Source organism: Ochotona princeps, chromosome 22 (genome assembly GCF_030435755.1).
Source record: "Ochotona princeps isolate mOchPri1 chromosome 22, mOchPri1.hap1, whole genome shotgun sequence".
Taxonomy (NCBI): Eukaryota; Metazoa; Chordata; class Mammalia; order Lagomorpha; family Ochotonidae; genus Ochotona; species Ochotona princeps.
In genome coordinates, this window is record NC_080853.1 from 15867882 (window position 1) to 15894630 (window position 26749).

At 51.5% G+C, this 26749-nt stretch overlaps 1 protein-coding gene across 1 annotated transcript; it reads right to left on the reverse strand.

Moving 5' to 3' along the window:
- Nucleotides 1–1345: 1345 nt before the first annotated feature.
- On the reverse strand, nucleotides 1346–24909 carry MANBAL (mannosidase beta like). Its single transcript, XM_004585795.3, has 3 exons — nucleotides 24814–24909; nucleotides 15170–15376; nucleotides 1346–2155 (listed from the first exon to the last, which is right to left on the reverse strand). Exons 2-3 carry the CDS (start codon nucleotides 15317–15319, stop codon nucleotides 2048–2050), a joined length of 258 nt encoding a protein of 85 aa, XP_004585852.1. The 5' UTR covers nucleotides 15320–15376; nucleotides 24814–24909; the 3' UTR covers nucleotides 1346–2047.
- Nucleotides 24910–26749: the final 1840 nt, after the last annotated feature.

Below are 26749 nucleotides of genomic sequence, written 5' to 3' on the forward strand. Positions count from 1 at the left end.
ACCCATATAGGATGCTGGCATTGCAAGGTGGAGGATTAGCCAGTTGAGCTATCACGCCAGCCCCAGCTGTACCACTTCTGATCCAGCTTTGTTTATTGTCTGGGAAATCAGGGCAGGATGGCACAAGTGCTTGGGCCCCTGCACCCGCATGGGAGACCTGGAAGATCCTGGTCCAGCCCTGGTTGTTGTGGGTATTTGAAGAATGTACCAGCGGATGGGAAATCTCTTGTCTCACCTTCTGTTACTCTGCCTTTCCGAAAAAAAAAAAAAAAAAAAAAAAACACAGGTGTAGGTGAGCACCCCTAAGACTAAGGCCTGAGGATGATTCTGTGTCTTAGAAGCCATCTCTCCTCCAGTAGCTGGCCCGGTCTGCCCCCTACTCTCCCAACAGTTTCCCTCTGGTCTCAGGACTTGGCTCGGCCACCTCTATCCCTCTGGGTGTATGTGCCGCTCTTGACAAGGCTATGGCCTGTGCTCAGTGTTGCCCAGCATAGGCTGCCCCTCCCACTCTAAGTCTGTGCACATTGGAGCTCCTCAGCCTGGCCAGGGGCAGCCTGGGTTCACAAGAAGCGTCTCCTGTCTGCATCTTCACTGCCTGGCTTTCAGGTACCTGGCATCTGAGCCTAAGCGCAGGTTTGCAGAAGAGCTACCGCACGGTGGCTCATCCTATGCTGGTCTGGCCGGGAACAGGCCCTTGGTCAGGCAGGACCGTGGCTTCAGAACTTCCTCTCCTGAGCTTGCCAAGCCGCTCCACAGCCAGACAGGCCATCACGGAGGCCAGGTGCCAAGGAAAAGAGCTTCGGACTTGCACCCAAATGCCAGCTGTGGCTCCCTGGTGTCCCTGTCCCTAACGAGGAGCTGACCGATCCTCAGGCCCCGGCCCCACAGAAGTCCCAACGGCACTTGTTTGGGAGAGTGTGTGGCTGCCTGTGAATGTCCAGCAAGTCTGTCATCAGAGGCTGGGGCTTTTCCCAGGCAGCTGACTCAAGGCACGCGACTGCCCCCACCTAGAGCCCCGTGAGGCCTGCTGCTGTCCTGCACTGGGGTTTTTTTTTTCCAGCCACCGTGACAACCAGCAGTGTCTTCCCCAGCCAAGGGGAACCTGCAGAGCGACTGGGGCCCAGCCCCAGTGGAAACCTACCACACCCATGGAGAGCATGAGGGTCTCCAGGGAGTAGGAGCCACATGGGACCATGCGCAGGCTGGGCCCTTCCTGATCCTGCACCCAGGCCTCCTTGTATCCTGGACAGTCTGGCTCCCACCTTCCCTTCCTCAAGGGGACCAGCCTCACCTGCACTCTCAGAGCCCCCTCTTTCCCACCACAGCAGATAACTCATAAGCAGGGTCAACATGCACTCATTTTATTGGCCTTTATTTCCCAAATAACTTTTCTTTCCTGGCCAGGGAACGAAAAAGTGGGGGTGGGCACTATAGGGACAAAGGCAGAGGCACGCCTAGATGAGTTATGGCAGGGATGACAACACACTGGTCTGACACTGACGAGTAGCTCGTGGCCACAACATCAGCACTCATTCGGCCAAATCCTTTCCACCTGCTGGAGCAGAACCAGGCATCTTGCGGCCCAGGCTCTCGCAGCTGGCAGGATCACAGATGGTGCCAGGCCCTGGCATCCTGACCTGAACACAGACCAAAGTGACTGCTCAGCAGGCTGTCTGTGGTATTTGCATCTGGGAGAGGGCTGCTGCTCAGCATGAGATAATGACCCCAAGATGTAGTGTGAAACCACAGGCGGTGACTGCAGACGGCCATGACCATGACATAAGATGTGACTCGGGGAGTCAACGTTGCCTCTGCACAGCCTTCCTAATGCAGTCTTGGCTCCACAGCAGTTCAGTCCCCTTTGGCGCAGGAAGCAGAGGCACAGGAAGTGGTGGCCACCCAGCAGGAGCCTGGGGACCATCGGCACTGTCCAGAGCTCTGTGGTCAGGGGTGTTGCGGCCACCTTGGTCCGAGCTTGGGTCAAAGAGAGGAGAGACAGGATGTGAATTCCAGGACGGCCGCCAGCCTGGCTCCATAGCCTCTCCTTCTACCGCTTCTTCTTGGTCTCCTTCTTGGCTCTCTTGTTAGCTGAAGGAACTGTGGCCCTGGGCTTCTTCAACGCCTCCATGTTCCTAGGTTCCGCGGGCTCTGCCTCCTGTGGTGACAGAGGGAGATGTTTAGGGAAGCCAGCACCACATCCACCATGGGAGCACAGGTCAGCGGGCTCTGCCAAACCTGAGCAACCTCGAGGGCCATTCACTTCCTCCCTGTCCACCTTGGTTTAATCACCTGTGAAATGGAACAGATGAAGGGATGAGACAAAAATGCAAGCCAGGTGCCCGGGAGGTGGTGGCTGTGCCCAGCAACTGGCCGGTCACTCGGGTCAGACCTGGGACAGAATAGGGGTGAGGAGCTGGCTGAGCAGCGGACCCCAGAGGCCCACTCTCATGCTGCCTGCCATGCTCCTCCCCCAGCCAGCCCACAGAATGCCAGGGCTCAGGGAGAGAGCAGCTGGCAGGTGGGCAGGCGCCACGCTGTGTTCTGGAGAGCCTGGCAGAGGTGCCCTGTTGGGGTGGGCAGAGGCAGCCTCAGGGCAGAGTTCCAGCCTTTCCCTATGCTGTCAATTTCAGCACTGGGATCTGTTCCTGGTAAAATTCAGTTATAACCAAGGCTTTGCTACTTAAAAAAAAAAAAATTCCAAGTCACAGATCCAGCCCTGACCTTTACAGACAGAAAGGAGGGACTCTAGAGGGATGCGGCTTGTCCTGGCCTCTCAGGCTCAGAGAAGGATCTGGAACAAACTCAGTCTGATCCTCCCTAGAGTCCTCTCCACCTCTGGGTGGTAACTCAGTGTGCTGCAGATGGGAATGATGGAGAGGCTGGCCACGTCCACAGACCTCAATCGACCCACAGGGCACAACACAAGGGACACCTCGGGTGTTGGAAATGGCGTCTGTGACTCAGGGATGGAGCTCGATGCCTGGGGCAGGCGTGTGGTCTGGAAAGTTAAGCCTCCACCTGCAGTACTGCATACCACAAGGGCTTATCACGGCTGCTCCACTTCCCATCTCGCTCTCTGCCTGTGGCCTGGCTCCTGGCTTCGGATATGCTCAGCTCTGGCCATTGCAGCCATTTGGGGAGTGAACCAGCAGATAGAAGACATCTCTGTGTCTCTCCTCTCTGTGACTTTGCTTTTCAAATAAAATCTAAAAACAAAACAAAACAAAACAAACAAAAAACCCATACGGGATACCTTCTCCACTTTCAGTGGGGCCCAGTTTAGCACTCAGAGATGGGGACAACCTGCTGCTGGCCCAATGCTTCCTCCTCTGCAGAACCCCTCCCAGAACCTGTGCCTGCTGCTGGCACTCCAAGACCTCCTCTTGACGGAGCTGTCAGCTACTGGGAGTGGTATGTCGCAGCCCCCTCCCCTCCACCCCTGTAGTCCACATGCAGCCCCTGCCCTTCTCCCAGGGCCTTAGTGGCCTCACCCCTGCCCTGTTCCCCACCATCCAAGGACCACACCAAAATTGCATCTCTTGACTTTCTCAACATTGTTATTCAGCCTCTCGAGCCTCCAACATCCCGCTTCTAAACAACCTGTCAGGTGCCTCTGCCTGCCATGGGCCTTCCTGCTCACCACAGATCTACCCCACACCCATCTTTAAACCCACTCCTGGCTCTCCTCACCCTCAGTCTCACATTCTCCACCTGGGGTGATCTCTCCAGCCACATGGAGGCTCTTCTTTGACCCCACTGGGTCAGACCTCCCCACCCCTCGCCTGGCCTACCATCTTTCTTCAGCCTGGACACCTGCTTCCCATCCAGTCCCCGCTGACGATGGCTCACGTGCTTGAGCCCCAGCTACCAACACAGCATCCCAGGTTGGGCTCCTGACTCTTGGCTTTGACCTCGCCCAGTCATGCCTATTTTAAGCACTAGAGGAGTGAACCAGCAGATGGAAGATTTCTCTTTTTCTGTCATTTTCATCTTCCAAGTATATAAAAATAAACTTAAAAAAAAATTTTAAAGGAAAGACAGGTCCAGTCAAGGTTGTGGGGTGGGTGATGAGGTAAGAAGAGTATGCTAAGCTTCCAGCCTGGAATGCTGGCATTCCTCATCGCAGCACCAGTTCCAGTCCTGGCTGCTCTACTTCTGATCCAGTTCCCTGCTAATGTACCTGAGAAAGCATCAGAAGATGACCCAAGTACTTAGGGTCCACATGAAGACCCAGATGGAGTTCCAGGCTTCTGACTTTGGCATAGATCTGTCCCAGCCATTGTGATCATTTGGTGAGTGAACCAGGATGGATGATCTACCACTCTGCCATTCAAATAAATATATTTTTAGGCCCAGCGCCGTGGCCTAGCAGCTAAAGTCCTCGCCTTGAACACACTGGGATCCCATATGGGCGCTGGTTCTAATCCCGGCAGCTCCACTTTCCATCCAGCTCCCTGCTTGTAGCCTGGGAAAGCAGTCGAGGACGGCCCAAAGCCTTGGGAACCTGCACCCATGTGGGAGACCTAGAAGAAGTTCCTGGTTCCTGGCTTCGGACTGGTGCAGCACTGGCCATTGCGGTCACTTGGGGAGTGAATCATCGGATGGAAGATCTTCCTCTCTGTTTCTCCTCTACTCTGTATATCTGACTTTGTAATGAAAATAAAAATTAAATCTTAAAAAAATATATTTTTTTAAAGATTTATTCATTTTTATTAAAAAGACTGATTTACATGGAGAAGGAGAGATAGAGAGAAAGATCTTTCATCTGCTGGTTCACTCCCAAAATGGCCACAATGAACAGAACAGAGCTGACCCAAAGCCAGGAACCAGGGGCTTCTTCTAGTCTCTCGTGAAGGTGCAGGATCCCAAGGCTTTGGGCTGTCCTCTACTGCTTTCCCAGGCTACAGGCAGGGAGCTGGATGGGAAGTGGAACAGCCAGGACACAAACAAACGTCCATGTGGGATTCCAGTGTGTGCAAGGTGAGGACTTCAGCCACTAGTCTACCATGCTGGGCCCTCAAGCAAATATTTTTAAGTTAATTGAGGCCTCTTTATTTCTCAGGGGAAAAAGCATATTTGAATCACAGCATATATTCATACAGTACGCCAGGCCCTGTGCCACCTGCTCTGGATCCATCTTGTGTTAGCCTCACAAAGTACCATAACAAGCCTCATTTTACAAACACAGAAACAGAGACCCCGAGGGCGCAGGGGACCCAGATGAGGTCTCAGCTGGTCAGCAGGAGAATTGAGTTGAACTTAAATACATCTTTAAAAAAAGAAAGAAAAAAGCATGAGAGTTACTTACTTCAAAGGCAGAGTGACACAGAGGCAGAGAAATATTCCATCTGCTGGTTCACTCCTCAAATGCCTGTGACGGCGGTGAGGCCAGGATGAAGCTGGGAGCGAGGGATCCATCCAGACCTCCCCGGTGAGTAGCAGGAAAATGGGCTAAAACTGAATATTTGGCACTCTACATAGGCACTCCGCTATAGGATATGGGTATCCCAAGTGGCCGCTCAACCCTCAGAGCCATGACACTGGCCTCCAAGCCTCCCCCAGGTTTCCTAGGGACCTCAAGGCCATGGATACCTTGACTCTCAGTAAACTGAGAGATCTACTGTATCTGCTAAGAGCATCTACAGCCACAGAAGAACTCTGGGAAAACACAAAAGCTGTCAGTTCTGGCAGCCCCTGGGCCACCCAGAGCACCCTCATTTGTGACTAACGTTCCCCTCAGGAGCCAGGTTTGTGGCTCCAAAACCACCATGGCGGAGAGCAGCTCCCCACGTGAGTGTGTGCAGGTCACGGTCGGCAAGTCATCTGCACCCATTCTCCACCTCCCCCTCCTCATCGTTCTCACCCAGTCACCAGATCCAGAATTCTACATGGAAGTCACTGCGGAGGTTCCACCTCCTGATAATGCGGACCGTGGTAATGGCTCCAGGGGCTGGGCTCCTGCTCCCCGCATGGGAGACCTGGATTGAATTCCCAGCTCCTGGATTTTTCAGTCTGGCCGCGCCCTGACCATAGCAGGCATTTGAGAAGTAAACCAGCTCATGGGAGCTTGCTAATTCTCTCTGCTTCTTCAGCGAGCTAACAAAAAACAGAGAATTGCAGAGCTGGCTGATCTTGTGAGCTGAGTGAGTCCTGAGGCTGTGAATGGAGTACTACATGCCCAAGTTACTGCAGCCCTCACTGGCAGCCAGTGCCCTGGTTCAGCACCAATGCCCCTGGGCAAAGACTCCCAGAAGGGTCCTGCCCCACAAGGCCAGTGCCCCACTGAGCCACGGGCAGCTTGCAGCCTTTCCTGGGCTCCACACACCACTCGGCTTTCTGCCTGACTGGGAGATGTATGTGAGGACCATACTGAAAACTGCCATCCTGCCACTGATTGGTGAGTTTCCCACTGCCTCACAAGAACGGGCACCTGCAGCCCCTTGCCATTGCGACCCTGACCTTCCCCCTCCCACAGGGCTGTGAGACTCTGACTGTGGACGCAGGGCAGTGAAGTGTGGCCTGGCAGAATGGCGCACACGCTCCCTTCCCATCTATGGGGCGAGATATGGGAAGAGGCCTTCCATGCACTCGGGAAGGCAAGCACAGGTTGAGAAATGGCTTCTCTCCCTGCCAAGTTCTGAGTAAGAAGTATGCCACTGGGACTGTGGCAGCCTTCTCTCCTGCCAGGCACACGAGAGCCTCAGCAGGCAACCACCACCACCAGGGGAGCCAGGAGCTGGACAGACAGGGCTCTGAAGACCCCTGGAGCCCTGGAATCCAGCAATGCCTCCACATCCTCAGTCCCAAAGCCCAACACAATCCCCTCTAGGGAAGCTGCTGCAGCCGAGTTCTAAACCTCAGCAACAGGAACAGCCCCCATTAACACAGCACACAAACAGCGGCATGGAGGGAAGGGGCCTGCCTTCCAGGAGTAGGCGGCTGGTTGCCAAGAGATGACAAAAACTCACACAGAAATTACAAGAGGCAACAAGAACTGCCAGGAGTGGACCCGGTACAATAGCCTAGTGGCTAAAATCCTCACCTTGAAGGCACCAGGATCCCCTATGGGTGCTGGTTCCAATCCCGGCAGCCCCACTTCCCATCCAGCTCCCTGCTTGTGGCCTGAGAAAACAGTCAAGGAGAGCCCAAAGCTTTGGGACCCTGCACCCATGTGGCAGATGCAGAAGAGGCTCCTGGCTCTGGATTGCTCAGCTCCAGCCGCTGCGGCCTCTTTGGGAGTGAACCATCGGACAGAAGATCTTCCTCTCTGTCTCTCCTCCTTTCTGTATATCTACCTTTCCAATATAAATAAATAATAATAATAAAAAAAAGCCCTGCCAGAAGAGCAAAAATAATCTGCGGGAACCAAGTCTATCTGCCACCTGGGCTGTGGATGGGAAGGACTTCCACCTGCTCCAGGTAGCTGGGAGCACCATTCTTTGCAAACCCCACTCGAGCCTCACGGACAAAGGTGAGGGACAGAGGTTCCTCACCTTCACTCCTTATTATGCATTCCCCAATTCTGGGGATTTGGCTCCCACCTCCTTAAATGACCACACTTCACATGAGGAAGAACAGCAGACCACCTCTCCAGAACACCAACCTGAACACGCACATGCTGGGTGTAGATTTTCAGACACCTGCAGTCTCTGCAGGAACTCCTCCTCCCCAGGACCAGGAGGCGGGAGGAGGCCCCTCTGAAGAAGGCCTGAGGGCGGCGCAGTTCTCACACACAGCGCCTGCTCAGTCTCTGTAGGGACTGGGTTCCCATGGGTGCTCCCTGACCACTAGGTGGTGGGGGGAACACTCTCCTGTCTACTGCTGTTGTGTCCATCTCCTGGGAGAGTGGGGGCAATGGTGACTCCAGCTTTGGTCGCCCACAGCTCCAATGCCTGTGGGAACGGAGCTTCCACCGTCCTATCTGTTCCCGCGGTCGCTCCCAGGACCTGATCCTCCTCGCAGGCTGGCCTTAGCTGTCCCAAGCTGAGTCAGCTGTGGCTCCCTCCCTGGGGGCACTCTGGGACCAGGGCCAAGTAGGACAGCAGCCTCTCTTCTGGGACGCAGCAGTTGAGAGCTGCGAACCTCGGGAGCTGTCAGAGGCTGTGTTCCAGCTCACCAGGGGGATGGTGAGCACAAGAAGCAGGAAGAGGAAGTGAAAGGAGAGGGCCACAGGGGAGGAAGAGGCCCATACAGCGGTGGGCAATGGCGCCCCCACTCCCACCCCCTCCAGAGGCCTGGCCACGCCCTTGCGCATGGATCTGGGACAGCACCCACATCCTTTCAGACTCTGACATGGAAACCACACAGGCAGGTTGGGCATTCCCCAAGTTCTGGCCTTTCCTGGATCTTTATTGCCCTTGAACCTCTCAGCAGTCGTCGCTGGGGCATGAGGTAACTGCTGCGCCCAGGCCTCTATCCCTCCTCCTGAATGCTCTCACCTCTGCATTGTCTTGTTCTTCCCAGCTAAACCCAGCGGAAGTGCACATGTCCTGTGTCCCATGGAATTGGCTTCAGGGACCCTGTCCAAGGACCGCACCAGGAACTGTGCCATAGAATCAGAAAGGCCAGATCTGAGGCTTCGGAGAGCAGCTCAATCTGAATCTCTGGGGCATAGCCCCTCAGGCCTTGCCAAGTTTCCAGATAGTTCCACTGTGCAGCCAGGTGGTCACAGATGGACAGCCACACTACCACTCCCTAGGACCCATCCACAGCAAACATTGCAGACCAAGTCCTTCTCTCCAGAGCATAGTGGCAGCCCTAAATCCTTTTCACCCCAGCCACCACACACTAGGCTTGGAGAGCGAGAGACTAAATGCACCTGCCAGCCTGTGACAGAAAGCAGTGGGGTGAACATCTACTCTTCCAGTGTAGAGCCAACTCATAAAACCCTCACATTCAGTGAGGCCCAGGTTCAACCTGACTCCAGCACATGTGTTTTCTTGGGTCTCAGTTTAATAGGATGTCCATGAAAATCCACCTCTGGCTCAGAACTCACAGGAGGCATGTGTTCTAGGAGGCAGGAACTGGCTCCGCACTGGGACGGGGCAGAGGCACTAAGGCACGACCCTTTTTCATTCCCAAAAGAGCTTTCCAAGCCTTGGTGCAGCACTGAAGTCAGGAATTAGTGGCAAAAATCGGCTTGCTGGAACAACAGGAAAGACATTCTTTTGCTTTTCAAAGGCTTTCCCATTGCTGGAGCCAAAAATATTATCTTCTGACCCAAAAAGCCACTAGCAAATCTTGCCCTGGCTCGAGCAAAGAGAGCAAGATTGTTTCCTGGGTCCTCACCCTCCCCCTTCTGCCCCACCAGCCACCCTCTACTTCAGGTATTCACCCCAGGACCCTCAGGTTAGTGGCTCCTACTGTTGCAGGCTCCCTGTCCTCCTAACATTCCCACGTTAAAGCCCCTTCCTGCTCCCCCTCCTCCAAACTTCGAGTCCCAGCTGGTTGTTGGCAGTACACACTGGGTCGCCACTCAGTTTACACACAGGACCCGGTGGCTCCTGCCCACTTAGCCCAGGGCCCGGGAAGTGAGAGAAGGCTGGTCGCAGGAGCCCTGTGTAATGGAGAGCCCTGGTACAGCCACAGAAAATTATATTAACACTGTACCTTTTGCTCATGATTCACTGAGAAGCTTCTTTTAAAAGCTAGAACAGTAACCTTTAGTCACAAAGACCAATCACTTGCAACAGCCCCATTCCCCCAACTGCGAACTGAATTAAAATGAAGTGGGCTGTATGATATTTATATTTTAAAAGATGAGGCTGTTGTCCCAAATTAACGTCTAAATAGTGGGGGAAGGGCAGGGAAGCACATTTTTGAGCCTTTGCCAAGCGCCTGCCCCACATATGTCACTGAAAACCACACACAAGGCAGTTAATGACTGCCTTTTCGCAGGCTTGCGGGTCTGACCCAGGCCTCTGCGGCTGGCCTCAAAGAGTCAAGAACACACAAGAGGTGAGCAGCTTCCCAGGGCTCCAAACGGCCAACACCTCTGACCACATCTCCACCTACAAAGCAGCAACATCCATCACCATCTTTCCCGTCCCCCCTGGGGGGGGGGGAACGCTTAACAGACTTCCTCAGCAGCCAACAATAACACAAGTGTTTGTTACTTGTAACACCCATGCACAGGCGCCCAGGTGAGGACACAGCACTCAGCGCAGAGGTTACATTGGTCAAGTGGGTGGAAAAACTCCCATCCTGACCTCCTTCTCAAAATACTGGAATAAGAGACGGCCGCAACCACTCACAGCCACGAGGCTGGCCATGCTTGCTGGGTCTCACAGCCCACTCCTTCTCCCCTCCTCGTCCCTAAACCCTGGGGCTACTCCAGCTCTACCCTCAGCTCCCCTGGCTCCATTTTCTCCTTAGTAGACCTCATGCCCTCTCCCATGGGTGCAACACCAGACGCACTCCCAAATGCTGGCCAGTGCTCAGCCCAGCTTCTCCACCTGCTGCACACTTATCATTCCACCTATTGTTTATTTGTTAAATTTTTCAAAATTTTATTTGAGAAGGTTAAGTGAAAGGGAGGGAGACAGAGACAGACATCTTCCATTCCATGCATCACTTCCCAAAGGCCCACAATACCCACGGTCAGGCTGGCCAGCAGGGTGGCAGAGCCCCAAGTGCTCTGACCATCACCTGCTGCCTTCCAGGTATGTTAGCAGATGGCTCAGAATCACTCCCTCACCTCCCAAGCCTGATAACTTGACAGAAGTTGAAGGTCCCTGCTTAAAATTGAACTTGGGGGCCCGGTGCAGTAACCTAGTGGCTAAAGTTCTCGCCTTGCACGCCCAGGATCCCATATGGGTACCAGTTCTTTTCTTTCTTTTTAAAGATTTATTTATTTTGTTAATTGCAAAGTCAGATATACAGGAGAGGAAGATCTTCTGTCCAAAGATTCACTCCTCAAGTGACCACAATGGCTGGTGCTGCACTAATTTGAAGCCAGGAACCAGGAGCCTCTTCTGGGTCTGCCGCGCAGATGCAGGGTCCCAAGGCATTGGGCTGTCCTCGACTGCTTTCCCAGGCTACAAGCAGGGAGCTGAATGGAAGGCGGGCCGCTGGGAGACGAACTGGCGCCCAGGGCCCGACGCAGTGGCCTAGCAGTTAAAGTCCTCACCTTAAACACGCCGGGATCCTATGTGGGCACCAGTTCTGGCGGCCCTGCTTCCCATCTAGCTCCCTGCTTGTGGCCTGGGAAAGCAGTGGAGAACAGCCCAAAGCCTTGGGATCCAACACCCGTATGGGAGACCCAGAAGAGGCTCCAGGCTTCAGATCGGTGCAGTACTGGCCATTGCAGCCACTTAGGGAGTGAATCAACGGACAGAAGATCTTCCTCTGTCTCTTCTCCTTTCTGTGTATCTGACTTTCCAAGAAAAATAACAAATCTTTAAAAAAAAAAAAAGAAAAGCTGAACTTGGGAGCAGGTGTCAGACACAGGGGTTTACGCTGCCATTTGGGAAGCCTGCATAACATAGCGCAGTGCCTTGGAGTCCCACCTCCACTTCCAATCCAGTTTCCTGTTGATGCACACCCTGGGAGGCAGCAGACGATGGCTTGAGGACTCAGGTCCCTGCCACTCACGTGGGGGATCCTGGATCCCAGTTCAGCACGGTGCAGCTTTGGCTCCTGCGCCAATTGGGAGTGAACCACAGGACAGAAGGTATCTCGCTGTCACTATGCCTTTCAAATGCATCAAGTTTAAAAAATAAACAAAACAAAACTTGAATACCAGTGTTTGGCATAGTTTGGGTGTCCACCACCCATATCTTAGTGCCTAGGTTGGAGTCCTGGCTCCATTTCTGAATCCAGCTTCCTGCTAACACACATCTTAGGTGACAGCAGGTTATGGCTCCAGCACTGGGTTCCGTGCCACCTGCAGTAAAGACCCAGGCTGAGTTCTGGGATCCTGGCTTAGGCCTTGCCCTTATCTAGCTCTTCTCCCACAACACCAGTCCTGAAAACAGTAGAAAAGAATCACAGGAAAAGTGAAATTTCATTTTGAGTCTTATGTTAGCTGTAAAAACAATGCAGTTATTAAAAAACTACAGTCAGTCACTGCTGGTGTGCAGCAGAATCAAGAGAGGCAAACTGTTATCCATCTCCTCACAAGGCTGGCCCCCACTGCCACCAGAGAACACAGATTTTTGGGGGTTCCCATATCCTCAGAATGGCTTGCTGGGCCCACACAGTTATTACAAACAACATGCTTTATGCAACACCTGCCTCTCCTCTTTGGCAGTCTGGCATTTTAGTACATGCCAGGCAAGAGGCTGCGTATGTGACCAGTCTGGTGCAAAAGCCCTGGCCACCGGGTTATGAATCTCCTGCTGGACAACTTGAGAAAACCGTTAGAAGAAGTGCATCCTGTGGGACTGCACGGGAGAGCCCTGTGGGAACTTGGTCTGCTTCCTGTGGCCTTTGACTCTGGATCCTCTCACTGGGAGAAATCACAGCACAGAGTCCTCTGCACCCTCACTGGAGACACTGCAGGGCTCTTGGACACACCCTGCGGCAGGATAGACGAAACAAGTGGAATTTGCTGGACTTCCTGAGAAACAAGTTTTCAGACTCAAGACAACAATAAAATCAAGCGAACGGAGAGAAGGTGAGTGGCTTATGGTACTGCCAGAGGAGCTCTAATCTGAGGGGCACCTGCTCCATTTCTGATTCAGCTCCCTGCTGAATGACCCTAGGAAGGCAGCAGAAGATGGCTCAGGCACCTGGACCCCTGCCACACACGTGGGGCACATGGATGAAGCTCCTGGCTTTGTCTGGCGTAGCCCTGACTGCTGCCACCACCTGGGAAGTGAACCAGCAGATGGAAGCTCTATCTCTTTCTGTAATTCTGCCTTTCAAACAAAATAGATAAATCACTTTTTTTTCCTTTTTTTTTCTTTTTAAATTTATTTATTATTTTTAATTCATTAATTACATTGTATTATGTAACACAGTTTCATAGGTACTTGGAGATAAATCACTTTTAAAACATTAAATAAAAACACTATAATCTTACATCTGAACTATCAAAATAAACTCATAACTTTTTCATTTTTATTTGAAAGGCAGAGTGATTGAGAGAGAGGGAAGGAAGGAGAGACAGCACTCGAGCGACAAAGAGATCTTTCCTTCGCTTGTTTACTCTCTAGATGGCGACAACTGGGAACCAGGCCAAAGCCAGGAGCCTGGAACTGTGATCAGGCCCAGTGAGTGGATGGCAGGAGCCCAAATGCTTGGGTCATCTTCCATTGCCTTCCCACATATCCTAGCTGGGAGCTGGATCGGAAGCAGAGCAGGCAAGGACTCGAACATGTGCACTCATATGGGATACTGGCGCCACAAGCCATGGCTTAATCCGCCATACCACAATGCTGGTCCCACAACTTTTTCTTTTTCTTTTTTTTTTTTTCAACTTTTTCTTAAAAAAAAAAATAGATAGGGACCAAGTATTGTGGCACATCAGAGTAAGTCACGACTTTTTTTTCTTTTAAGATTTATTTATTTATTTTTACTGGAAAGTAAGATATACAGAGAGGAGGAGCGACAGAGGAAGATCTTCCACCCGATGGTTCACTTCCCAAGTGACCGCAACGGCCAGAGCTGAGCCAATCCGAAGCCAGCAACCAGGAGTTCTTTCGGGTCTCCCACACGGGTGCAGGGTCCCAAGGCATTGGACCGTCCTCAACTGCTTTCCCAGGCCACAAGCAGGGAGCTAGATGGGAAGCAGGGCCGCCAGGGTTAGAACCGGCGCCCATATGGGATCCTGGAATGTGCAAGGTGAGGACTTTAAAAGCTATGCTATCGCGCCAGGCCCCAAGCCACAACTTCTGCCAGCAACATCCCACATAAGAATGCCAAGTGTTGGCTTCAGTCTTGGCTCCACTTCTGATTCAGCCTCATACTAATATGCTTGGGAAGACAACAGAACATCATCCAAGTGCAAGGACCCCTGCTACCCACACAGGAGACCAGAAAGAAGTTCCTGGCTTCTGGCTTTGGCCTGACCTGTCTGCAGTCATTTGACCTTTTGGGAGTGAACCAACAGATGAAAGATCTCTTGCTCTTTTTCTCTCTGATGCTCTGTCTTTCAAATAATCTTTAAAACCAAACCAAAATACTATTCCAAGGGCAGTGTGAAGTAGAGACAACACAGCCCCTGCCCTCAGGTAAGATCAGGTCCTGCAGACACCTGGAGCTTCTCAGGGGGACACTGCCTTCTCCTCAAAGTCCAGAAGCTCCTTGAAGGCAAAGACCCCACCCTTTAGCTGTCTAACATCTGGTCAGCACTAAATAAAAATCTTTTTTTTTTCAAAGATTTATTCATTTTATTACAAAGTCAGATATACAGAGAGGAGGAGAGACAGAGAGGAAGATCTTCCGTCCGATGTTTCACTCCCCAAGTGAGCCGCAACGGGCCGGTGCACGCCAATCCAAAGCCGGGAACCTGGAACCTCTTCCGGGTCTCCCACACGGGTGCAGTGTCCCAAAGCATTGGGCCGTCCTCGACTGCTTTCCCAGGCCACAAGCAGGGAGCTGGATGGGAAGTGGAGCTGCCGGGATTAGAACCGGCGCCCATATGGGATCCCGGGGCTTTCAAGGCGAGGACTTTAGCCGCTAGGCCATGCTGCCGGGCCCTCATCTTTCTTTTTTTTTTTTTTTAAAGATTTATTCATTTTATTACAGCCAGATATACACAGAGGAGGAAAGACAGAGAGGAAGATCTTCCATCCGATGATTCACTCCCCAAGTGAGCCGCAACTGGCCAGTGCGCCGATCCGAAGCCGGGAACCTGGAACCTCTTCCAGGTCTCCCATGCGGGTGCAGTGTCCCAATGCATTGGGCCGTCCTCGACTGCTTTCCCAGGCCACAAGCAGGGAGCTGGATGGGAAGTGGAGCTGCCGGGATTAGAACCGGCGCCCATATGGGATCCCGGGGCGTTCAAGGCAAGGACTTTAGCCGCTAGGCCACGCCGCCGGGCCCTAAATAAAAATCTTATAACCGGTACACCAACCAGTAAAGTATCATTCACATGGTTACTCCACCAGGTAGGAATTCAGGCCACAGGAAATCACTGCAGCCCAGCCCAGGCCCTGCTGATCTTGGGCGCAGCACAATCTGTTTGCAGCACCCTGAGCAGCACAGGCTGGGTGGGGAGACTCACCGCCTCCAGGGACTTGGGCACGGGCACAATGATGGCCAGCACACAGATGAGCTGGAAGATGGCCCCCAGGAAGAGTCCATAGCGCAGCAGGTTCTCCAGGAATGTGGGCTCAGGCACCTCCGGAGGTTGGAAGTCAAGGTCAGAGGCCATGGTCCAAGGCGTCTGTTGCTGAAAGCCTCGTCTGACTCACGAAGCCACTGGAGCCACCTGCGGAACGCAAAGGGGAAATGTCATGTCTCTACAACTGACTGAAATCATCCTGTTCACGCAAACACCCTTGTGCTCACGCACGTGCACACCTGCATCCAGGAACAAAGCAACCACATGCAGCACTGACACCTCCTCCACCTAAGCAGAGGATACAGGCGGCCACCTTCTTTCTGGCTGCAATTTTTCAAACTATAAAGGTATCAGGTAAATGCAAAGGGGAAAGACTTCAACAAAGATCTGAAAGCACCTGAGTTACTACAGACCTGCTGTATTCCAGGGCTTATTTGTTTACTCAGCCAGTCATTCATTCAGCACTAAAGAGTGAGTAAAGCAGACAAATCCTTGCATTCTTGGGGATAATACGCACAGGACACAGTCAGACAATGAACAGATCAATACGTGAAAAGCCAGGCAGTGGTAACTGTTTCAGGGAGGGGGAAAAAAACTTGAGGAACCGGCATTGGGGTACAGCAGATCCTACAACACAGGAGCACAGGTTCGTGCCCTGGCTGCTCCACTTCTGATCCAGCTCCCTGCTAATGCACCTGGGGAGACAGTGGAAGATGACAAATTACTTGGGTCCCTGTCACCCATGTGGGAGATGACCAGGATGAAGTTCCTATCTTCTAGCTTTGGCCTGGCCCACCTGGTGCCGCCGCCACGTGGGGAATGAACCAGCACATGCTAATTCCCCTCCTCTTTCAAGTAAATGAACATTTTTTCTTTTTTTTTAAGGGGAAAACGTAGGAGCTATTTCTATGATATTCTATTTGGTAATGATCTTAGCTATGATATCCAAAGCACAGACAACAAAAGAAAAATAAATCGGAGTTTGCATCATAACTGAAAACTTTTGTGAATAAAAGCACACCACTCAAGAGAATGAAAAGACGACCTAGAGTGTGAAAGTACGTTTATGTAAATTATATAACCACCAAGGGTCGATTATCCAAAATACATAAATAACCAGGATCCCAAGTGGGCGTCGGTTCGTATCCTGGGCGCCCCGTTTCCCATCCAGCTCCCTGCTTGTGGCAAAGCAGTTGAGGACAGCTCAAAGTCTTGGGACCCTGCACCCATTTGGGAGACCTGGAAGAAGCTCCTGGCTTCAGATCGGCTCAGCTCTGGTTGTTGCAGCCACTTGGGGAGTGAACCAGCAGATGGAAGATCTTCCTCTGTCTCTCCTCCTCTGTGTATGTGACTTTCCAATAAAAAATAAATGAATAAATCTTTTATAAATAATAAAAAAGAATGCAATAAAAATATTTTAAAATGGGCAAAGAAGTTGAGGTCACTTCAAGGAAACAAGGAAGGAAGGAAGGCAGGCAGGAAGGAAGGGCGAAACAAATGGAAAATAAACACACACCAAAATGCTCCTGAGGCAATGATGCAGCTCTAAACCACAGAGACATCACCTCATGCCTATTAGAGCAATCCTCACTAAAAACAAGATGAAAACTACAAGTGGTGGCGAGGATGGGCAGAGATGAGAACCAGCCCACTGCTGATATAAGCATACCATGGTACAATCGGTGGGAAAGCTGGAGGAGCCCGCAGAGGCTAAAAACAGAACTATCATGACAGTGACAGAAGTGAAAGCAAAGACTCAGAAACCATTGTTCCTGCATTCTTCACCATAGCCAAAAGAAACAGCCCAGAGCCCAGCAGATGAGTAGATAAACAAAATGGTGTGTGTGTGTGTACACATACACAACAGATTATCACTCAACCATTTGAAGAAATGAAATTCTGACCCAAATGGAATCCCTGGCTCCTGGCCTCAGCTCAGCCCAGTCCTGGCTGTCGAGTACATTTGGGGAGAAAAATCAGTGGATAGGCAGAATCTCCCTCTTTGTGTCTCCATCACACTGTTTTGCAAATAAATAAAATTTAGGGGCTGATGGAGAGAAAAGATTCAGAGTTCTTGCTTAACAGCATAATTTGGAGGCCAAAGAAGTGCTGAAATCAGACAATATTGCTGGTTACATAAGATACCATTCTATACTTGAAAACGTTCACAATGGTAAACTTCATGGTATATATCTTTAACACAATAAAATAATTTCACTTGTTTCTTTTCATTTTTCTTTTTTAAGATTCCACTTGGCTGTTCTAACTCATACCAGATGTTGACCTTGATTCATGGCTTCTCACATATGGTAATGTATAGTGATAGAGTACTGGGGTCTATCATATACAGACATGGGGGTATAATGGAACATGTATCCCTGCATCCAGATGAAAGATGGATTCCCAATGAAACTGTTGGCCATGTGTAGACAGTGGGATGCTGGACTGTCTGACACTGTCTGTACCAACAATGTCAGGGTACACTTGAATAAGAGACTGATAGGATTATGATTCCTTATGAAGGACTACACTATTGTAACAAAATGGGAAAAATCTACGGGGGGTGGGAGTTTGGGGGAAACCATAGCCTATACAAAATTGTACCACATAATTCAAAATTCAAAATTAAAATATATTAAAAAAAACACAAAGATTCCACTTGGTTCATTTCCCAAAAGGCCTCCATGGCTAACGCTGATCCAGGCTGAAGCCAGGAGCCTAGACCTCCAGCTGGTCTCCCACGCAGTGCAGGGTCCCAGGCCCTTGGGATGTCTGTTTGCTCTCCCAGACACAGATCGCAAGCAGAGTAGCTGGGACTCAACCTGGCGCTCAGTCACGGAATATCAGCATTACAAGCAGTAACTCAGCCTTAGCGCACGTGCAGGCCCCTCTTTTCACTTTTTAAACACAGCCACCAGAATCTTCAAAATCACACACACAGCCTGTAGCACGCAGGCAAGGGAATGGCCTGGCGGAAGAGGCCGTCCCGAAGACCTTCCTCCACCTCGGCCCTGCAGCTTCACTTGCTGACAGCGTGATCCCTGAGTGCCAGGCCCAGATAAACACTGGCTTCCTAGGAGACAGAGAAAGGCATGCACAACATTGCACCGTCTCTCTTTTGGCCGCGTCCTGCCTTGGTGGTACCTGCTTTGCAAGTGACTCAAGCAGCCCGAAGCCTGCGCATTCTGGGATCTCAGAGCTGGCAGTTTCCTCCTCCCCTCAGGATGGAGTCGACCTCGGGACTGAAGCCAGCACCATCTGGTGAATCAAGTGGGGTGGCAAGCTCAGGAACTCCATTTTTGGTCAAACACAAGGTAGGCCTCCGGGCCGGATGGTTCGGAGTGGCTCACACGCTGGCCCTGACTCAGACCTCCATGGGTGCGGGTCCTGCCGTATGAGCTACCCCTTCAGACTGTGAGAAGCCAACCCAGCTCATCCCTATAACAGCAACACTGAATGTTCTCCAGGAGGCAGGCCGCAGTGGGCACCAAGCCAAGTTTATCAGCAAGTAGCCACACTGCGGGCTAATCTCCTGACCTCTCCCAGACCCAATGTTTTCATCTGCCAAGCAACAACCGTATCTGTTCAAAGCCATGACTCTCCTTCCCCCTTTTTTTGTAATGGCAATTAGGCACCATATAACACAAGTCATAAAAGTGACTACATCCTTTGACTGAATAACTTACTTCCTCGAATTAAAAGTACGGAAACAATTCAAAAGAAAAAGCTTCTACACACAGCAAAGTTCATGGCAGTGCTATTCATAATAACCAGAAAAACAGGAAGCCCCTGCAGTGTCCGACAACAAGGAAGCAGTGAACGCGGCCACGGTACATCACTGGAGAATCCCCTCCAATAAAATGGCAACATTAACTGGTACACAAACATCGGGGTTATCAGGTCAGCAAGTCCCTGAAAAATTATATTAATCTACAAAGCAAACAGCCATATAAGCACTGTGATTATAACCACAGATAAACTGACTTCATCGGCTAATTGTCAGCAGAGGCCTTAGGCAAATGTCACTAGGGGCTGGTGTTGCAGCCTAACAGGTAAAACCGCTGTTGCAGAGTACGAGAGAGATCACTGGATCCAAGTGTAGGATGTTAGGAGCAGTCTTTATTTCCCAAGCTTGGCGACAGCAGCTGCCGCTACACTCCAGGAGCCCCAAGCAGCGGAAAGCTGAGGGTTTTTAAGCTCTCATCCTCCAATCAGGCTGAGAGCCATGAGGTACAAAGTTTCAGGCAGGCAGGGAGTTACCAGAGCCCAAAGTTTTCCTGCAGTTAACTAACCTAAGGTAGCACAACAGGGGGCAGGAGAGGCCAGGTGTGTGGAACCTCCAGAGTAAATTTCGTACCCGCGATTATTCTGAATGGTGCGGAGCATAGGAGGGGTGGGGCGCACTTTTCCCGCCTTCAATTAACTTGAACAGTGCGAGAGGAGGGAGGACGGGGTGCAGAAACTCCATGCCCTGTCCACTGTCAATTAACCTGACAAGCGGTGTGTGCCATCAATGGCAGCACCTCATTACATCGCCAGCTGAGCCACAGGCATCCCAGGTGTGCGCCAGCTTGTGTCCTGGCTGCTTAATTTTCAATCCAGGCCCTTGCTAATGGTCTGGGAGAAGCAGCGAAGATGACCAGAAGCGCTTGGGTGCCTGACACCCACCTGAGGCAGATAAGGCTCCTGGCTACAGCCTGATCCAGTCATGGCAGTTGTAGCCACGTGGGGATGCAACCAGCAGAGGGAAGATTTTTTTCTCTTTCCTTCTCGCTGCCTCTCTCCCTCCCTGTCTCTGTGTAACTCTCTCAAAATAAATATGAAAGAAAAGAAAAGAAAAAAGAAAAGAAAGAGGAGGAGAGAGGAAGCAAGCAAACAAGGGAAACAGGGAGGGAAGGAGGAGAGGGATTCAGACTGGTAGCTTAGTGGCTAAAGTCCTTGCCTTGCAACTTCCTGGGATCCCATATGGACACTTGTTCACGTCCCAGCCGCCCCATCCAACTCCCTGCAAGTTGCTGGGAAAGCAGCAGAGGACGGCCCAAAGCCTTGGGAACCTGCACCTGCATGGGAGACACAGAGGAGGCTCAAGGCTCCTGGCCTCAGATTGGCTCAGGTCTGGTCGTTGTGGCCCTTTGGGGAACAAACCAGCGGATGAAAGATTCTTCTCTCAGTCTCTCCTTCTCTCTAAAAATCTGCCTTTCCAATTAGAAGGAAGGGAAAAAAAAGGAGGAACAAAGAAAAGAAGAAAATCAAAAGCACTTATTAAAGTGAAGGACCTCATTACCTTATTAAAAGGAAAAGTCATGCCATCAACTTCCTTCACCAGAAGGAAGGGCAGAATGAAGCAGTGTCCAATACCAACTGAGGCAGGGTGTGCAAGTCTCAGCCACCTCACATGCGATTCAGCTTCCTGCTAACGTGCACTCTTGGAGCAGCACATCATGAATGAAGTATCTGGGGACCTGCCATCCACGTGGGAGGCCCAGACTGTGCTCCAGGTCCTAGATTCAGCTTGTCCTAGTCTGGATGTTGTAGGCATTTGGGAATTAAACCAGCAGACAGAAGATTTCTCACTCTCTCCCTCTCTGTCATTCAAATTGAAAAAAAATAAAATTAAATAAGAAATCCAGCTCCCTAGTAACACACCCGGGAAAGCAGCAGAGGCTGGTCTGAGTCCTTGGGCCCTTGCCACGCTTGCAGGAGACCCACATACAATGAAAGGCTCCTAGCTTCAGCCTGACCCAACCTAGCCACTGGGGGAATTCAGGGAGTGAACCAGCAGGTAGAAGAGCTCTCTCCCCGCTCGCTAATTCTTTCAAATAAGTAAATCATCAAAATTTTTTGTAGAGACTTATTTTTATTGGAAAGTCAGATATATAGAGAGGAGAGATAGACAAGAAGATCTTTTGGCCGATGATTCTCTCCCCAAGCGGCTGCAATGGCTAGAGCTGTACCAATCCAAAGCCAGGAGCCAGGAGCTTCTTCTAGTTCTCCCTCCCCGGTGCCAGGGTCCCAAGGCTTTGGACCATCCTTAACTACTTTCCAGGCCACAGGCAGGGAGCTGGATGGGAAGCAGGGTGGCCGGCATACGAACTGGCACAGCTGGGATACAAACTGGCACCCACATGGGATCCTGTGCATGCAAGGCGAGGACTTCAGCCGCTAAGCTATCGCACAGGGCCCCTAAATCATCAAAATTTTAAATCTGCACCTATGTGTTCACAATACACATTTTCCACACACTCACTGAAAACCCTCTGTGCTGATGTCTCCAACTTCCATCCATTACCACATGGATTATTCTAGTTTCTGGCTCTTGCTTATGTCTAAGCTCCCACCCGGCTGCCACCACCCCTCTACTGAACTGCTCAACTTCTACACGCCCACCGATTTCAGAACTGTTCACCTTTTGCCCTGTGAGCAGCAACTTTCTCAGCTAGAGTACCAACATCCCAGATTTCTAAAGTTTTACATCAAAGTAAACTTACTATGCAACTCCCTTTTCCCATGAACTCGAAGTGCCCTTGTGTATTTAGCTTAATACAGCTACAGGAAGCTACACACAGAACTCACACCAACAAATGCACCTATGCAGCTGTCTCCTGCTGAGCCCACACCCGGTGTGCCTAGCTCTTCTCTCAAAGGAACAGGGCTCCTTGGGAGATGGGACAGCACATATACAACAGGACCCCAGCAGAGAAACGAAGTGCATAAATCGGTCAAACTAAACCACCCCTTAAGGGGGCTACACCAAAGGAATGCAGTCCCAATGGCCAAAGCTGCAACCAATCTGAACATCGGATGATAACCCAAGGTACTCACATAGCAATAAACATCCGGGAGCCCATATGGACATATACCAGTGCCTGAAGACACAAATACATCAGTGGGGTGACGGAGTTAAATAGACCTTCCAGGAACAAGAGCCCAACTAACTTTTGTACATATGCTCCCTGTAAGCATGGAGCCTAAGCCCACACTCTTGTGGTTTTTTTTTTCATTTTTTCATTTTGACAATCTTTACATAGTTAATTAGAGCACAAAAGTTCAAGGGCTACAGGAAAGTGGGTAATTCTACTATTTCCACATTTTTTTCCCTGTATCTGGGGTAAAGCGGGAAATAAGGGGAGAAGCCCCACCCAGTCTGCCATCCACCCCAGGTCCCTGATGCGGGGCATGCTCCGAAGATCTTGCTCAAGTGGTTTTGATAGTTCAACAATTATGAACTACTGCCAGTATCACCATTCCAAGCATGATGAAGTCATTGCAGAGTCCACTGATTGACACAGTCCACCTTAGAGTCTCCATTTGCCCAGTTTTTCACTGCCAACATATGGCTTGGGTTTTGATTGGTATGGATTGATTTGTTCTGTCCTAAGCCCACACTCTTTAAGCATGGGCTGTACACCATGATTTTTTTCCCCACCAAAGTCTCCATTACGGAAAATGGGAGAGGAAAAACTTAACTACAGTCTGAAGCCAGAGGGTCCCAGTCAACATCGAGCGTGGCAACTCCTACCGACAGTGGGCACCCTGGGCCGCCCATAGTGATAACAGATGTCCCCTTGGTGAGCTCCCTTCCCAGGTCCTCTGCCACGGCCTAGGCTAAGTGTGGGGGAAAAAACAGACCAACGCAGTCAAGGGTCCCTCTACACAGTAACCTTCAAAACTGTCAGGTTCATCCCAAACAAGGAAAATCTGAGGAACTATCAGTCAAGAGGAGCGTGAGGGGCCAATGCCTGCTCATGGTACCCGACACCCCGGGACAGAGACAGGATGCTGGAGAATAGGAGAGCTGGGTACAGGGGGCACTTCAGGATCACAGTTCCATCTTAACAAACGCATCACACCAAGGCAAGGTGCAACGGGGACCCAACTGTGGGCAGTTATCTTCATGATGATTACCGAGTTTTTAAATGGTCAGTTGGATTCTCAGGACACAATCCAACTGTGACAGATGGCTGAACAGGAGGCCGGCGCAAGCAGGTACCGCTACCGCAGCAGCCATGCACTGTCCACCCAGCCCCATGTGACAAGGCCCTCCCACACTGCTCAAAACTGGCTTTAGAACCTTGCCTGACAATAAAGTACTAACACAACTGGGAGCCAGTGGGTTGGAACTGGTGTGTAGATGCCTGGTGAGATGAGATTATTCGTGTCCACCTATAGTTCCCATTTACAAGCATGACATTTCACAGACGCCCCACCCCAGCAGGCCCATAGAGGATCCATCAGAAACCATGCATGGTCCCACGGTCTCCCTGTGCCATACATTCCACCACTACAGTCAGACTCATGTCAGGACAGTGCTCAATGTAGAGGCAAGTGTCTGGCCTTGCGGTTAATGGGTTTGATGCCCAGGGCTAGCTCCAGACTCTAGCTTCCAGCCAGGGAGGACCACAGGAAGCACTGGTGATGGCTCCAGCAGGACCCTGCCACCCATGTGGGAGGCACGTGTCCCCAGCTCCTGGCTTGCTGCAGGGACCAATGACTGAACTGGCAGACGTGGTTAGTGCAAACCTGACTTTGGTAACGGCCTGGTGTTGTCTGTCCTGGGAGAATCCCTTGCTGAACTTTCTGCACCGGTGCAATACTTTCTACAACGCGCTGTCACCAGCCGATGACTCTGTGTTCCATCCACACCCTTCATGCCGTTTGCATCTTAACCAAGCAGGGGTCGCCCTCTGTGGTCCTAACGTTTGGAATCCGAGGGGCCGCAACAAAACCAGCATCCTTTTTCATTCTTTGCAATCTCATGGACAGAGGGTCCGCTCTTTTCCATACACCCCAGCAAGGCTCTCGGTATGCATGTATGTGGCTGTTTTCCTTACTGAAAACTTGCACCTTTTCGCTTACCAGAAGGGAAGTACTTCTCCGCCCCTCTGCGGCTCTGAGACTGCCACCATCACTACCTGTGGGAAGTACATTAAGGGTCCCCTGCTCACATGCACCCCCACACTGAGACAGGTGAGCTGCCTACCAGGGAAGCTACTGATCCCGCTGGAAAGGGGGTGATAAGCAATGTCCTCTCCCCGCGGTGGGGTTCAGCAGGTGGACAGGACAGCCCATCACTCAGAGCGGTGGCCATGGGTGAAGAGGGTAACCCCAACAAGAGACTACAACTCCGCGGCGGCTAAGGAGAAGGAAAACCGCTCCTTGGTTCCTTATAAGGGACTCTTCCCCACCCCCTCCCAGCGCGCTGCCCACCCCAACAAGGCGCTGTGTCACCCCACTCGCTCTCTGCAGCCCCACATTACTGTAGCGAGGAAGGAGATGGAGATGATTCCAGAGTCACTGGGGCCCCTCCTATGGCGCCATCCCGGGCTCGGAGTGACAGGGCCGAGTCTCAGGACCCCAAGTCTCCCCTGCAACTCAAAACTCCCCTCCGCGAGGCACCTGCTAACCAACACCGGGCGCCGGAAGTGAACCCCGCCACGCACTCGCGACGCCCCGCACAGCCGAGCCGCGCCGCCGCGGCGCGGGGGTTTTGGTGTGCAGGCCGCGGCGCCCAAAACCCAGTCCCGACGCTCGTCCCAAACCCCGTCCCAACCCCGCGAATGCAGCCCGGGCCCCGCCGTACTCACCCCCTGCATAGCCGAAACGCTACTCCGGAAGTAGTGCCTCCACGACCCGCTTTCGTCCCGGAAGTGACGCTCCCCGAGGCATGCAGGCTCCGCCCCCCTCGTGCAACTCCCTTTTTCTCCCCGGGAAGTTGGTGAGTGAAGGGCATTTAGCTTAATACAGCTGAACTGGTGTTTTTTCGTGGCGTCGTGGCCTCTGACAGACCCGGTGCCTGCTCCCCGGGTGGGAAGCACCCTTCCATTCCTGAATCCCATCTCCGCACGCTTGTTTTTCTTTCTGTTTTTTGGTTAGTTTATTCTGCACGTTCATAGAGGTCATAATTCTATGCCGGGCCCTGTGGGAGCCTGCAATGGCAGAGGAAGACAAACATGTGATTATTCAGAAATAAATCACAATTGGTCCAGAAAACGTTGATCATCTTTACCCTAGGAGAGCTTACGATGGGGGGAGGAGAGGAGTGTTGGGAGAGACACAGAACCAAGAAGAAATGAAGAGCGAACTTACAACCAAATTCAAAGAGGTGGCCAGCTGCCAAGGTGACAGAGGCCCAGCCCCTCAACAGGCTGGGCTTTTTTGTAGCTTGGGGGAAGTCTTGGAATGTTCTGAGAAGTGGAGGAGTTTGGAGAAATGGAGAACTGGGCAGGAGCTACAATAGCACTTTCAAACTTGATAGATTTTTGCCCCCTGGGAAAGTGGAAAGAAATGCGGGAAGGTTAGGGGATCTTAGCAAGTGGCTGCCAGAGACAAAAAAAAACCTATTGAAATGGTTGAGGGGAAGACTGCATTTGGGAATTCTAATGGGGGAGCCAGACTGTACCCATGCCCCATCAGGGGTGTTGGGAGACAGGAAAACCATGAGGTGAGCATGGCCAGGTAGCCAAGGTAACCAGCCTCACCGCTCCACCCCCCACCCTGCTCCCCCGTATATACACCCTGTGTGGTCTCCCTCCCATACTGATCTCCCATAATGCTGGGATATTGTGAGCAGTCACACAAACACTGGGCCAGACACAAAATATCCTCCAAGCGATGTGAACCAGGTCTCAACCAAAGTAGTCTGAGCATTCATTGATCATTACACCGAGAAAGACACTGCAACCTCCTCCTTGCTTTCTCTTTATGACTCATGGGAAATCTCCACTGGAGGACACCAGCAGGTCCGAAGAGTGACCCATGAGCACATCTCTGCCATCAACCAACCCTGGCTCAGCAGCTGACGCATGGGTCTGCATGACCCCAGTCCTGGTCCAGCCGTCTGTGGATGGCAGCAGCCCTGGCCAGATCTGAGCACTTTAGTGAGTCCTGATTTGCCACCCTCTGTCCCCGGAAGACAGTGGAGGATGGCCCAAGGGACAGGTGTGAGACCAGGATGGAGTTCCTGTCTCCAGACTTCAGCCTAGCCCAGCCCTAGGTATTGGAAGTATTTATGGAATGAACCAACAGATGGAGGATCTCTCTCGCTCTCTCTCACTCTGCTCTATCTCTGCATCTCTTTGCTTTTCAGGACAAATAAAACAGGGTTCGGTGTGGTGGCCTAGCGGCTAAAGTCCTCGCCTTGAATGCACCAGGATCCCATATGGATGCCGGTTCTAATCCCAGCAGCTCCACTTTCCATCCAGCTCCCTGCTTGTGGCCTGGGAAAGCAGTCAAGGATGGCCCAAAGCCTTGGGAACCTGCACCTGCATGGGAGACCCGGAAAGAAGTTCCTGGCTCCTGGCTTCGGATCGGTGCAGCATTGGCTGTTGCAGCCACTTGGGGAGTGAATCATCGGACGGAAGATCTTCCTCTCTGTCTCTCCTCCTCTCTGTACATCTGCCTTTCCAATAAAATAAATAAATTTTTTAAAATAAATAAACAAATAAATAAAACAAGTATTAAATGTTTAAAAGAATACTTGAGTCCCTGTCTTCCACATGGGAGGTCCAGACTGAATTCTAA

Excerpts from the sequence above, each read along its gene's own strand:
- MANBAL (XM_004585795.3), bottom strand. The coding sequence starts at position 15,319 with ATGGCCTCTGACCTTGACTTCCAACCTCCGGAGGTGCCTGAGCCCACA. Across the intron at positions 2,156-15,169 it reads TGCCCAAGTCCCTGGAGGCG|GAGGCAGAGCCCGCGGAACC; the intron begins GTGAGTCTCCCC and ends CTGTCACCACAG.